At 59.5% G+C, this 15,302-nt stretch overlaps 1 protein-coding gene across 1 annotated transcript in view; it reads right to left on the reverse strand.

Annotated features, from left to right (window-relative positions):
* Positions 1-15,302, reverse strand: part of comp (cartilage oligomeric matrix protein) — a 55,002-nt gene that overhangs the window by 35,102 nt on the left and 4,598 nt on the right. The window contains 2 exon segments of the mRNA XM_086004311.1: positions 14,328-14,465; positions 15,078-15,250. Coding sequence (XP_085860437.1) covers positions 14,328-14,465; positions 15,078-15,250 — 311 coding nt within the window.

The following is a 15,302-nucleotide window of genomic DNA, read 5'->3' on the forward strand; positions in this document are numbered from 1 at the left end:
ACACTGACCCGTCACACCCGCTCACACTCACCGTCACACCCGCTCATACTGACCGTCACACCCGCTCACACTGACCGTCACACCAGCTCAAACTCACCGTCACACCAGCTCACACTGACTGTCACACCAGCTCACACTCACCGTCACACCCGCTCACACTCACCGTCACACCCACTCACACTCACTGTCACACCATCTCACACTTACCATCACACCCGCTCACACTCACCATCACACCCGTTCACACTCACCGTCACACCCACTCACACTCACTGTCACACCATTTCACACTCACCATCACACCCGCTCACACTCACTGTCACACCAGCTCACTCAACATCACACCCGCTCACACTCACCGTCACACCCGCTCACACCCACCGTCGCACCCGCTCACACTCACCATCACACCCGCTCACATTCACCGTCACACCCGCTCATGCTCACCGTCACACCCGCTCACACTCATCGTCACACCCGCCCACACTCACTGTCACTATCACACCCGCTCACACTCACCGTCGCACCCGCTCACCGTCACACCCGCTCACACTCACGTCACCCGCTCACACTCACTGTCACACCAGCTCACACTGACCGTCACACCAGCTCACACTCACCGTCACACGCGCTCACACTCACCGTCACACGCGCTCACACTCACGTCACACCTGCTCACACTCACAGTCACACCCGCTCACACTCACCGTCACACCTGCTCACACTCACCATCACATCCGCTCACACTCACCGTCACACTCGCTCACACCCGCTCACTGTCACACCCGCTCACACTCACCGTCACACCCGCTCACACTCACCGTCACACCCGCTCACACTCACCGTCACACTCGCTCACACTCACCATCATACCCGCTCACACTCACTCACACCTGCTCACCATCACACCCACTCACACGCTCACACTCACCGTCACACCAGCTCATACTCACCGTCACACTCGCTCACACTCACCGTCACACCCGCTCACTGACCGTCACACCAGCTCACACTGATCGTCACACCCGCTCACACTCACCGTCACACCAGCTCAAACTCACCGTCACACCCGCTCACACTGACCCGTCACACCCGCTCACACTCGCCGTCACACCCGCTCATACTGACAGTCACACCAGCTCAAACTCACCGTCACACCAGCTCACACTCACCGTCACACCCACTCACACTCACCGTCACATCCGTTCACACTCACCGTCACACCCACTCACACTCACTGTCACACCATCACACACTTACCATCACACCCGCTCACACCCACCATCACACCAGCTCACACTCACCATCACAACCGCTCACACTCACTGTCACACCAGCTCACTCAACTTCACACCCGCTCACACTCACCGTCACACCCGCTCACACTCACCGTCGCACCCGCTAACACTCACCATCACACCCGCTCACATTCACCGTCACACCCGCTCATGCTCACCGTCACACCCGCTCACGCTCACCGTCACACCCGCTCACACTCACTGTCACTATCACACCCGCTCACACTCACCGTCGCACCCGCTCACACTCACCGTCACACCAGCTCACACTCACCGTCACACCCGCTCACACTCACCATCACACTGACCGTCACACCAGCTCACACTGACCGTCACACCCGCTCACACTCACCGTCACACCCGCTCACACTGACCGTCACACCCGCTCACACTGACCGTCACACCAGCTCACACTCACCGTCACACCAGCTCACACTCACCGTCACACCCGCTCACACTCACCGTCACACCCGTTCACACTCACCGTCACACCCACTCACACTCACTGTCACACCATCTCACACTTACCATCACACCCGCTCACACCCACCGTCACACCAGCTCACACTCACCAACACACCCGCTCACACTCACTGTCACACCAGCTCACTCAACATCACACCCGCTCACACTCACCGTCACACCCGCTCACACTCACCGTCGCACCCACTCACACTCACCATCACACCCGCTCACATTCACCGTCACACCCGCTCAAGCTCACCGTCACACCCACTCACACTCACCGTCACACCCGCTCACACTCACTGTCACTATCACACCCGCTCACACTCACCGTCGCACCCGCTCACACTCACCGTCACACCCGCTCACACTCACCATCACCCGCTCACACTCACCGTCACACCAGCTCACACTCGCCGTCACACCAGCTCACACTCACCGTCAGATGCGCTCACACTCACGTCACACCTGCTCACACTCACCGTCACACCCGCTCACACTCACCGTCACACCTGCTCACACTCACCGTCACACCCGCTCACACTCGCTCACACTCACCGTCACACTCGCTCACACCCGCTCACTGTTACACCCGCTCACATTCACCGTCACACCCGCTCACAGTCACCGTCACACCCGCTCACACTCACCGTCACACCCGCTCACACTCACCGTCACACTCGCTCACACTCACCATCATACCCGCTCACACTCACTCACACCCGCTCACCATCACACCCACTCACATGCTCACACTCACCGTCACACCCGCTCACACTCACCGTCACTCTCGCTCACACTCACCGTCACAACCGCTCACACTCACCATCACACCCGCTCACATTCGCCATCACACCCGCTCACAATCACCATCACACCAGCTCACACTCACCGTCACACCCGCTCACACTCACCGTCACATCCGTTCACACTCACCGTCACACCCACTCACACTCACTGTCACACCATCACACACTTACCATCACACCCGCTCACACCCACCATCACACCAGCTCACACTCACCATCACAACCGCTCACACTCACTGTCACACCAGCTCACTCAACTTCACACCCGCTCACACTCACCGTCACACCCGCTCACACTCACCGTCGCACCCGCTAACACTCACCATCACACCCGCTCACATTCACCGTCACACCCGCTCATGCTCACCGTCACACCCGCTCACGCTCACCGTCACACCCGCTCACACTCACTGTCACTATCACACCCGCTCACACTCACCGTCGCACCCGCTCACACTCACCGTCACACCAGCTCACACTCACCGTCACACCCGCTCACACTCACCATCACACTGACCGTCACACCAGCTCACACTGACCGTCACACCCGCTCACACTCACCGTCACACCCGCTCACACTGACCGTCACACCCGCTCACACTGACCGTCACACCAGCTCACACTCACCGTCACACCAGCTCACACTCACCGTCACACCCGCTCACACTCACCGTCACACCCGTTCACACTCACCGTCACACCCACTCACACTCACTGACACACCATCTCACACTTACCATCACACCCGCTCACACCCACCGTCACACCAGCTCACACTCACCAACACACCCGCTCACACTCACTGTCACACCAGCTCACTCAACATCACACCCGCTCACACTCACCGTCACACCCGCTCACACTCACCGTCGCACCCACTCACACTCACCAACACACCCGCTCACATTCACCGTCACACCCGCTCAAGCTCACCGTCACACCCACTCACACTCACCGTCACACCCGCTCACACTCACTGTCACTATCACACCCGCTCACACTCACCGTCGCACCCGCTCACACTCACCGTCACACCCGCTCACACTCACCATCACCCGCTCACACTCACCGTCACACCAGCTCACACTCGCCGTCACACCAGCTCACACTCACCGTCAGATGCGCTCACACTCACGTCACACCTGCTCACACTCACCGTCACACCCGCTCACACTCACCGTCACACCTGCTCACACTCACCGTCACACCCGCTCACACTCGCTCACACTCACCGTCACACTCGCTCACACCCGCTCACTGTTACACCCGCTCACATTCACCGTCACACCCGCTCACAGTCACCGTCACACCCGCTCACACTCACCGTCACACCCGCTCACACTCACCGTCACACTCGCTCACACTCACCATCATACCCGCTCACACTCACTCACACCCGCTCACCATCACACCCACTCACATGCTCACACTCACCGTCACACCCGCTCACACTCACCGTCACTCTCGCTCACACTCACCGTCACAACCGCTCACATTCACCATCACACCCGCTCACATTCGCCATCACACCCGCTCACAATCACCATCACACCCGCTCACACACACCGTCACACCCGCTCACACTCACCGTCACACTCGCTCACACTCACCGTCACACCCGCTCACACTCACCTTCACACCCGCTCACATTCGCCATCACACCCGCTCACAATCACCATCACACCCGCTCACACTCACCGTCACACCCGCTCACACGCACCGTCACACCCGCTCACACTCGCCATCACACCCGTTCACACCCACTGTCACACCCGCTCACACTCACCGTCACACCCGCTCACACTCATCGTCGCACCCGCTCACACTCACCATCACACCCGCTCACACTCACCGTCACACCCGCTCATGCTCACCGTCACACCCGCTCACACTCACCGTCACACCCGCTTACACTCACTGTCACTATCACACCCGCTCACACTCACCGTCGCACCTGCTCACACTCACCGTCACACCCGCTCACACTCACCATCACACCCGCTCACACTGACCGTCACACCAGCTCAAACTCACCGTCACACCAGCTCACACTCACCGTCACACCCGCTCACACTCACCGTCACACCCGTTCACACTCACCGTCACACCCACTCACACTCACTGTCACACCATCTCACACTTACCATCACACCCGCTCACACCCACCGTCACACCAGCTCACACTCACCATCACACCCGCTCACACTCACTGTCACACCAGCTCACTCAACTTCACACCCGCTCACACTCACCGTCACACCCGCTCACACTCACCGTCGCACCCGCTAACACTCACCATCACACCCGCTCACATTCACCGTCACACCCGCTCATGCTCACCGTCACACCCGCTCACGCTCACCGTCACACCTGCTCACACTCACTGTCACTATCACACCCGCTCACACTCACCGTCGCACCCGCTCACACTCACCGTCACACCAGCTCACACTCACCGTCACACCCGCTCACACTCACCATCACACTGACCGTCACACCAGCTCACACTGACCGTCACACCCGCTCACACTCACCGTCACACCCGCTCACACTGACCGTCACACCCGCTCACACTGACCGTCACACCAGCTCAAACTCACCGTCACACCAGCTCACACTCACCGTCACACCCGCTCACACTCACCGTCACACCCGTTCACACTCACCGTCACACCCACTCACACTCACTGTCACACCATCTCACACTTACCATCACACCCGCTCACACCCACCGTCACACCAGCTCACACTCACCAACACACCCGCTCACACTCACTGTCACACCAGCTCACTCAACATCACACCCGCTCACACTCACCGTCACACCCGCTCACACTCACCGTCGCACCCGCTCACACTCACCATCACACCCACTCACATTCACCGTCACACCCGCTCAAGCTCACCGTCACACCCACTCACACTCACCGTCACACCCGCTCACACTCACTGTCACTATCACACCCGCTCACACTCACCGTCGCACCCGCTCACACTCACCGTCACACCAGCTCACACTCACCGTCACACCCGCTCACACTCACCGTCAGACGCGCTCACACTCACGTCACACCTGCTCACACTCACCGTCACACCCGGTCACACTCACCGTCACACCCGCTCACACTCGCTCACACTCACTGTCACACTCGCTCACACCCGCTCACTGTTACACCCGCTCACATTCACCGTCACACCCGCTCACAGTCACCGTCACACCCGCTCACACTCACCGTCACACCCGCTCACACTCACCGTCACACTCGCTCACACTCACCATCATACCCGCTCACACTCACTCACACCCGCTCACCATCACACCCACTCCCATGCTCACACTCACCGTCACACCCGCTCACACTCACCGTCACACTCGCTCACACTCACCGTCACAACCGCTCACACTCACCATCACACCCGCTCACATTCGCCATCACACCCGCTCACAATCACCATCACACCCGCTCACACTCACCGTCACACCCGCTCACACTCACCGTCACACCCGCTCACACTCACCATCACACTCGCTCACGCTCACCGTCACACCCGCTCACACTCACCGTCACACCCGCTCACATTCGCCATCACACCCGCTCACAATCACCATCACACCCGCTCACACTCACCGTCACACCCGCTCACACGCACCGTCACACCCGCTCACACTCGCCATCACACCCGTTCACACCCACTGTCACACCCGCTCACACTCACCGTCACACCCGCTCACACTCATCGCACCCGCTCACACTCACCATCACACCCGCTCACACTCACCGTCACACCCGCTCATGCTCACCGTCACACCCGCTCACACTCACCGTCACACCCGCTTACACTCACTGTCACTATCACACCCGCTCACACTCACCGTCGCACCTGCTCACACTCACCGTCACACCAGCTCACCCTCACACCCGCTCACACTCCCCGTCACACCCGCTCACACTCACCGTCACCCGCTCACACTCACCGTCACACCAGCTCACAATGACCGTCACACCAGCTCACACTCACCATCACACCCGCTCACACTCACGTCACACCTGCTCCCACTCACCGCCACACACGCTCACACTCACCGTCACACCTGCTCCCACTCACCGTCACACCCGCTCACACTCACCGTCACACTCACTCACACCCGCTCACACTCACCGTCACACCTGCTCACACTCACCATCACACTCGCTCACACTCACCGTCACACCCGCTCACACTCACTGTCACACCCGCTCACACTCACCGTCACACTCGCTCACACTCACCATCATACCTGCTCACACTCACTCACACCCGCTCACAATCACACCCACTCACACGTTCACACTCACCATCACACCCGCTCATACTCACTGTCACACTCGCTCACACTCACCATCACACCCGCTCACACTCACCGTCACAACTGCTCACACTCACTGTCACACCCGCTCATACTCACTGTCACACTCGCTCACACTCACCATCACACCCGCTCACACTCACCGTCACACCCGCTCACACTCACTGTCACACCAGCTCACACTCACCATCACATCTGCTCACACTCACCGTCACACCCGCTCACACTCACCATCACACCCGCTCACACCCACTGTCACACCAGCTCACACTCACCATCACACCCGCTCACACTCACCGTCACACCAGCTCACACTCACCGTCACACCCGCTCACACTCACCATCACACCAGCTCACACTGACCATCACACCCGCTCACACTCACCGTCACACCCGCTCACACTGACCGTCACACCCGCTCACACTGACCGTCACACCAGCTCAAACTCACCGTCACACCAGCTCACACTCACCGTCACACCCGCTCACACTCACCGTCACACCCGTTCACACTCACCATCACACCCACTCACACTCACTGTCACACCATCTCACACTTACCATCACACCCGCTCACACCCACTGTCACACCAGCTCACACTCACCAACACACCCGCTCACACTCACTGTCACACCAGCTCACTCAACATCACACCCGCTCACACTCACCGTCACACCCGCTCACACTCACCGTCGCACCCGCTCACACTCACCATCACACCCGCTCACATTCACCGTCACACCCGCTCAAGCTCACCGTCACACCCGCTCACACTCACCATCACACCCGCTCACACTCACTGTCGCTATCACACCCGCTCACACTCACCGTCGCACCCGCTCACACTCACCGTCACACCAGCTTACACTCACCGTCACACCCGCTCACACTCACCGTCACCCGCTCACACTCACCGTCACACCAGCTCACACTGACCGTCACACCAGCTCACATTCACCGTCACACCCGCTCACACTCACCGTCACACCTGCTCACACTCACCGTCACACACGCTCACACTCGCTCACACTCACCGTCACACTCGCTCACACCCGCTCACTGTTACACCCGCTCACATTCACCGTCACACCCGCTCACAGTCACCGTCACACCCGCTCACACTCACCGTCACACCCGCTCACACTCACCGTCACACTCGCTCACACTCACCATCATACCCGCTCACACTCACTCACATCCGCTCACCATCACACCCACTCACATGCTCACACTCACCGTCACACCCGCTCACACTCACCGTCACACTCGCTCACACTCACCGTCACACCCGCTCACACTCACCATCACACCCGCTCACATTCGCCATCACACCCGCTCACAATCACCATCACACCCGCTCACACTCACCGTCACACCCGCTCACACTCACCGTCACACCCGCTCACACTCACCATCACACTCGCTCACACTCACGTCACACCCGCTCACACTCACCGTCACACCCGCTCACAATCACCATCACACCCGCTCACACTCACCGTCACACCCGCTCACACGCACCGTCACACCCGCTCACACTCGCCATCACACCCGTTCACACCCACTGTCACACCCGCTCACACTCACCGTCACACCCGCTCAAACTCATCGTCGCACCCGCTCACACTCACCATCACACCCGCTCACACTCACCGTCACACCCGCTCACACTCACCGTCACACCCGCTCATGCTCACCGTCACACCCGCTCACACTCACCGTCACACCCGCTTACACTCACTGTCACTATCACACCCGCTCACACTCACCGTCGCACCTGCTCACACTCACCGTCACACCAGCTCACCCTCACCGTCACACCCGCTCACACTCCCCGTCACACCCGCTCACACTCACCGTCACCCGCTCACACTCACGTCACACCTGCTCACACTCACCGCCAAACACGCTCACACTCACCGTCACACCTGCTCCCACTCACTGTCACACCCGCTCACACTCACCGTCACACTCACTCACACCCGCTCACACTCACCGTCACACCTGCTCACACTCACCATCACACTCGCTCACACTCACCATCACACTCGCTCACACTCACCGTCACACCCGCTCACACTCACTGTCACACCTGCTCACACTCACCATCACACTCGCTCACACTCACCGTCACACCCGCTCACACTCACTGTCACACCCGCTCACACTCACCGTCACACTCACTCACACCCGCTCACACTCACCGTCACACCTGCTCACACTCACCATCACACTCGCTCACACTCACCGTCACACCCGCTCACACTCACTGTCACACCCGCTCACACTCACCGTCACACTCGCTCACACTCACCATCATACCTGCTCACACTCACTCACACCGGCTCACCATCACACCCACTCACACGTTCACACTCACCATCACACCCGCTCATACTCACTGTCACACTCGCTCACACTCACCGTCACACCCGCTCACACTCACCGTCACAACTGCTCACACTCACTGTCACACCCGCTCACACTCACCGTCACACTCGCTCACACTCACCATCTCACCCGCTCACACTCACCGTCACTCCCGCTCACCGTCACACCCGCTCACACTCACCGTCACTCCCGCTCACACTCACCATCACACTCGCTCACACTCACCGTCACACCCGCTCACACTCACCGTCACACCAGCTCAAACTCACCGTCACACCAGCTCACACTCACCGTCACACCCGCTCACACTCACCGTCACACCCGTTCACACTCACCATCACACCCACTCACACTCACTGTCACACCATCTCACACTTACCATCACACCCGCTCACACCCACTGTCACACCAGCTCACACTCACCAACACACCCGCTCACACTCACTGTCACACCAGCTCACTCAACATCACACCCGCTCACACTCACCGTCACACCCGCTCACACTCACCGTCGCACCCGCTCACACTCACCATCACACCCGCTCACATTCACCGTCACACCCGCTCAAGCTCACCGTCACACCCGCTCACACTCACCATCACACCCGCTCACACTCACTGTCGCTATCACACCCGCTCACACTCACCGTCGCACCCGCTCACACTCACCGTCACACCAGCTTACACTCACCGTCACACACGCTCACACTCACCGTCACCCGCTCACACTCACCGTCACACCAGCTCACACTGACCGTCACACCAGCTCACATTCACCGTCACACCCGCTCACACTCACCGTCACACCTGCTCACACTCACCGTCACACACGCTCACACTCGCTCACACTCACCGTCACACTCGCTCACACCCGCTCACTGTTACACCCGCTCACATTCACCGTCACACCCGCTCACAGTCACCGTCACACCCGCTCACACTCACCGTCACACCCGCTCACACTCACCGTCACACTCGCTCACACTCACCATCATACCCGCTCACACTCACTCACATCCGCTCACCATCACACCCACTCACATGCTCACACTCACCGTCACACCCGCTCACACTCACCGTCACACTCGCTCACACTCACCGTCACACCCGCTCACACTCACCATCACACCCGCTCACATTCGCCATCACACCCGCTCACAATCACCATCACACCCGCTCACACTCACCGTCACACCCGCTCACACTCACCGTCACACCCGCTCACACTCACCATCACACTCGCTCACACTCACCGTCACACCCGCTCACACTCACCGTCACACCCGCTCACAATCACCATCACACCCGCTCACACTCACCGTCACACCCGCTCACACGCACCGTCACACCCGCTCACACTCGCCATCACACCCGTTCACACCCACTGTCACACCCGCTCACACTCACCGTCACACCCGCTCAAACTCATCGTCGCACCCGCTCACACTCACCATCACACCCGCTCACACTCACCGTCACACCCGCTCACACTCACCGTCACACCCGCTCATGCTCACCGTCACACCCGCTCACACTCACCGTCACACCCGCTTACACTCACTGTCACTATCACACCCGCTCACACTCACCGTCGCACCTGCTCACACTCACCGTCACACCAGCTCACCCTCACCGTCACACCCGCTCACACTCCCCGTCACACCCGCTCACACTCACCGTCACCCGCTCACACTCACGTCACACCTGCTCACACTCACCGCCAAACACGCTCACACTCACCGTCACACCTGCTCCCACTCACTGTCACACCCGCTCACACTCACCGTCACACTCACTCACACCCGCTCACACTCACCGTCACACCTGCTCACACTCACCATCACACTCGCTCACACTCACCGTCACACCCGCTCACACTCACTGTCACACCCGCTCACACTCACCGTCACACTCGCTCACACTCACCATCATACCTGCTCACACTCACTCACACCGGCTCACCATCACACCCACTCACACGTTCACACTCACCATCACACCCGCTCATACTCACTGTCACACTCGCTCACACTCACCGTCACACCCGCTCACACTCACCGTCACAACTGCTCACACTCACTGTCACACCCGCTCACACTCACCGTCACACTCGCTCACACTCACCATCTCACCCGCTCACACTCACCGTCACTCCCGCTCACCGTCACACCCGCTCACACTCACCGTCACTCCCGCTCACACTCACCATCACACTCGCTCACACTCACCGTCACACCCGCTCACACTCACCGTCACACCAGCTCACACTCGCCATCACACCCGCTCACAATCTCCATCACACCCGCTCACACTCACGGTCACACCCGCTCACACTCACCGTCACACCCGCTCACACTCACTGTCACACCAGCTCACACTCACCATCACACCTGCTCACACTCACCGTCACACCCGCTCACACTCACCATCACACCCGCTCACACCCACTGTCACACCAGCTCACACTCACAATCACACCCACTCACACTCACTGTCACACCAGCTCACACTCAACATCACATCCGCGCACACTCACCGTCACACCCGCTCACACTCACCGTCACACCCGCTCACACTCATCAGCACACCTGCTCACGCTCACCATCACACCCGCTCACACTCACCATCACATCCGCTCACACTCACTGTCACTCCAGCTCACACTCACCGTCACACCCACTCACACTCACTATCACAGCTGCTCACACTCACCGTCATACCCGCTCACACTCACCGTCACACCCGCTCACACTCACTATCACACCCGCTCACACTCACCATCACACCTGCTCACACTCACCGTCACACCTGCTCCCTCTCACCGTCACACCCGCTCAGTCACTGTCACACTCGCTCACACTCACTGTCACACCAGCTCACACTCACTGTCACCATCACACCCGCTCACACTCACCGTCACACCCGCTCACACTCACCGTCACACCCGCTCACACTCACTGTCACACCCGCTCTCACTCACCGTCACACTCGCTCACACTCACCATCTCACCCGCTCACACTCACCGTCACACCCGCTCACCGTCACACCCGCTCACACTCACCGTCACACCCGCTCACACTCACCATCACACTCGCTCACACTCACCGTCACACCCGCTTACACTCACCATCACACCTGCTCACACTCACCGTCACACCTGCTCACTCTCACCGTCACACCCGCTCAGTAACTGTCACACTCGCTCACACTCACTGTCACACCAGCTCACACTCACTGTCACCATCACACCCGCTCACACTCACCGTCACACCCGCTCACACTCACCGTCACACCCGCTCACACTCACTGGCACACCCACTCACACCAGCTCACACTCACCAGCACACCCCGCTCACACTCACCTTCACACCCGCTCACACTCACCGTCACACCCGCTCACCATCACACCCGCTCACTCACCGTCACACCCGCTCACACTCACCATCACACCCGCTCACACTCACCGTCACACCAGCTCACACTCACCGTCACACCCGCTCACACTCACCATCACACCCGCTCACACTCACCGTCACACCCGCTCACACTCACCGTCACACCCGCTCACACTGACCGTCACACCCGCTCACACTCACCGTCACACCCGCTCACACTCACTGTCACACCCGCTCACACCATAGAGTCTAGAGTCATGGGGGGAAACTGGGGTCGTGCCCCCTTTGGGGCACTAACTTCGCCAGGGCGCTACTTTTAGTGCCCCAAAAAAATTAGCGCCCCTGCGCCCGAAATTCACTGATAGTGCCCCAAGAGGGAGGCGGGGCACTACTGGAAGCGCCCCACCTCCCTCTTGGGGTGTTGCGAGTGAATATCACGGCGCTACGTGGCGCTGCGATACGTCGCACCGCAGTACTGCAGGCCTTACTCCCCTTATTAAAGGGAAGGGGCCTAGCGCAGCATCACCCGGGGCCCAAATGGGCCCTCGGGGATCGGAGTGCCGGCAAAAGAGCCCGGCACTCAAGGGGCGTGCCGGGCTCACGGAGCGCAGCTGGCACCCCGCGGGGCGGGAGGGCTGCACAGGAGGCCGGGGACAGCAACGGGGGCAGGTGCTGGCAAGCGGCCAGCAACAAAAATGGCCGCCCGGCACCTCCCCTTTAATTTGCGTCGCCCCGGCCGCAGGCAGGCCCTCCTGACCCTGTCGGACATAGTGTTCAGTGGTAAGTCAGGGGACGCTACTGAAGATCGCGGCCAGGGCACGAGCGGGGCGCTGGCGGTGCCGCGCCCAGGTGCTAGTTGCTTTAGGGCGCTAACGGGAGGCGCAGATCAACCGAATTTTCCCCCCATAATGGCACAGAAGGCCATTCGGCCCACCGAGTCCGTGCCGGCTCTCTGTAGAGCAATCCAGTCAGTCCCATTCCCCCGCTCTATCCCCGTAGCCCTGCAAGTTTATTTCCCTCAAGTGCCTATCCAGTCTCCCCTTGAGTGTCTCCGCTTCCACCACTTCCGTCGGCAGCGAGTTCCAGGTCCTCATCCCTCGCTGCGTAAAAAAGTTTCTCCTCACATCCCCCCTGTATCTCTTGCCCAAAACCTTAAATCTGTGTCCCCTAGTCCTTGCATCATCAACTAGTGGGAACAGCCTTTCCCAGTCTACCCTATCCAAACCCGTCATAATCATGTACACCTCTATCAAATCACCATCACACCTGCTCACACTCACCGTCACACCCGCTCACACTCACCACCACACTCACCCTCAGTGAGAGCAGAGTCCAGGACACCACCCCACTATCGGACTAGAACCTCAACCCACTGGCAGGGTCAGGATCACGGTCAGGGAAAGGGTCAGGGCCTCCCCATCATGACACCTGAGTCCAGCATCGTCCACTGTTAGATTCGGAGCAGGTCCCACAGCACTGGGGGCATCAGACCAGCCCAGTCACACTGTGAGTCCTGAGCTCAGTGCAGCCCAGTGTGAGTGGGTGGGACTGACACACGATTCCAGTGATGGTCAAGGGGTTACAGAATGTTTGGCCCAGTTCTGTTGTTGGCTCCTCACCTGCCTGTGTGTTCTGGCAAACATCTCTCCCACTCCCTGGATTCTTGGGCCGCTGTAGCCGGTTGGGCAAGGCTTACATTGAAAACCGGGCGACGAGTTAATACACCGGACCCTCGGGAAGCAGGGATGTGTCCGGCACTGGGGGAAGAAAGGAAGATTGACTCATCAGCCTGGTGCCCTCTGGTCTAACAATATAGCAGTGAGATCAAGCACAGTAACGGTGCTAAAGGCTGTACATCCTTCACCCTCACTGGGCCGGGAACGCCATTTTACTTTAGAACTAGTTCCTCCCGGAGTAATTAACAACAGCTTTCTGCCAATCAGATCCCGCTTTTATCCTTGACTGTGCTCTGTTGATTGGTTAATGTAATAACCAATCTAACATCAGTTTGAAACAATTTTGACCTGGAGACGAGGCTCAGAGTCACCCCTGCCCTCCGACCCCCGCACTCATAAACCCCCCACCCTTTGACCCGCCACTCTCTGACACCCCCGTCCTCTGAACCCGCCCTCCGAACACCCCCGTCCTCCGAACGCCCCTGCCCTCCGAACGCCCCCGCCCTCCGAACGCCCCCGTCCTCCGAACACCCCCGTCCTCCGAACCTGCCCTCTGAACACTCCCGCCCTCCGAACACACCCCGTCCTCCGAACACCCCCGCCCTCCGAACACCCCCGTCCTCTGAACCCGCCCCACGCTCTGACCCCCGCCTTTCTTCCTCAGCCCACCCCTTGCCCTTCCGCCGTACTCACCTCGTCTATATCAATACAGTGTGTTCCATTCCCGGTGAAGCCACTGGGACAGGCCCCACAGTGGAATCCGTCTGCTGTCTCTGAGCACAGCACCCCGGGGAAGCACGGATTGGGAACACACTTTCCAAATGGATAGACTGTGATTGGCAGCTGGTTCCCTTCACTCTGGATACCTGGAGGTGGGAGTGAGAAATGGAGCCTGTCAACAGGACCAGAAACATTGAA

The sequence above is a fragment of the Somniosus microcephalus genome, chromosome 13, assembly GCF_052327205.1.
Source record: "Somniosus microcephalus isolate GS21.2 chromosome 13, FLI_Smic_1.0, whole genome shotgun sequence".
Lineage (NCBI taxonomy): Eukaryota > Metazoa > Chordata > Chondrichthyes > Squaliformes > Somniosidae > Somniosus > Somniosus microcephalus.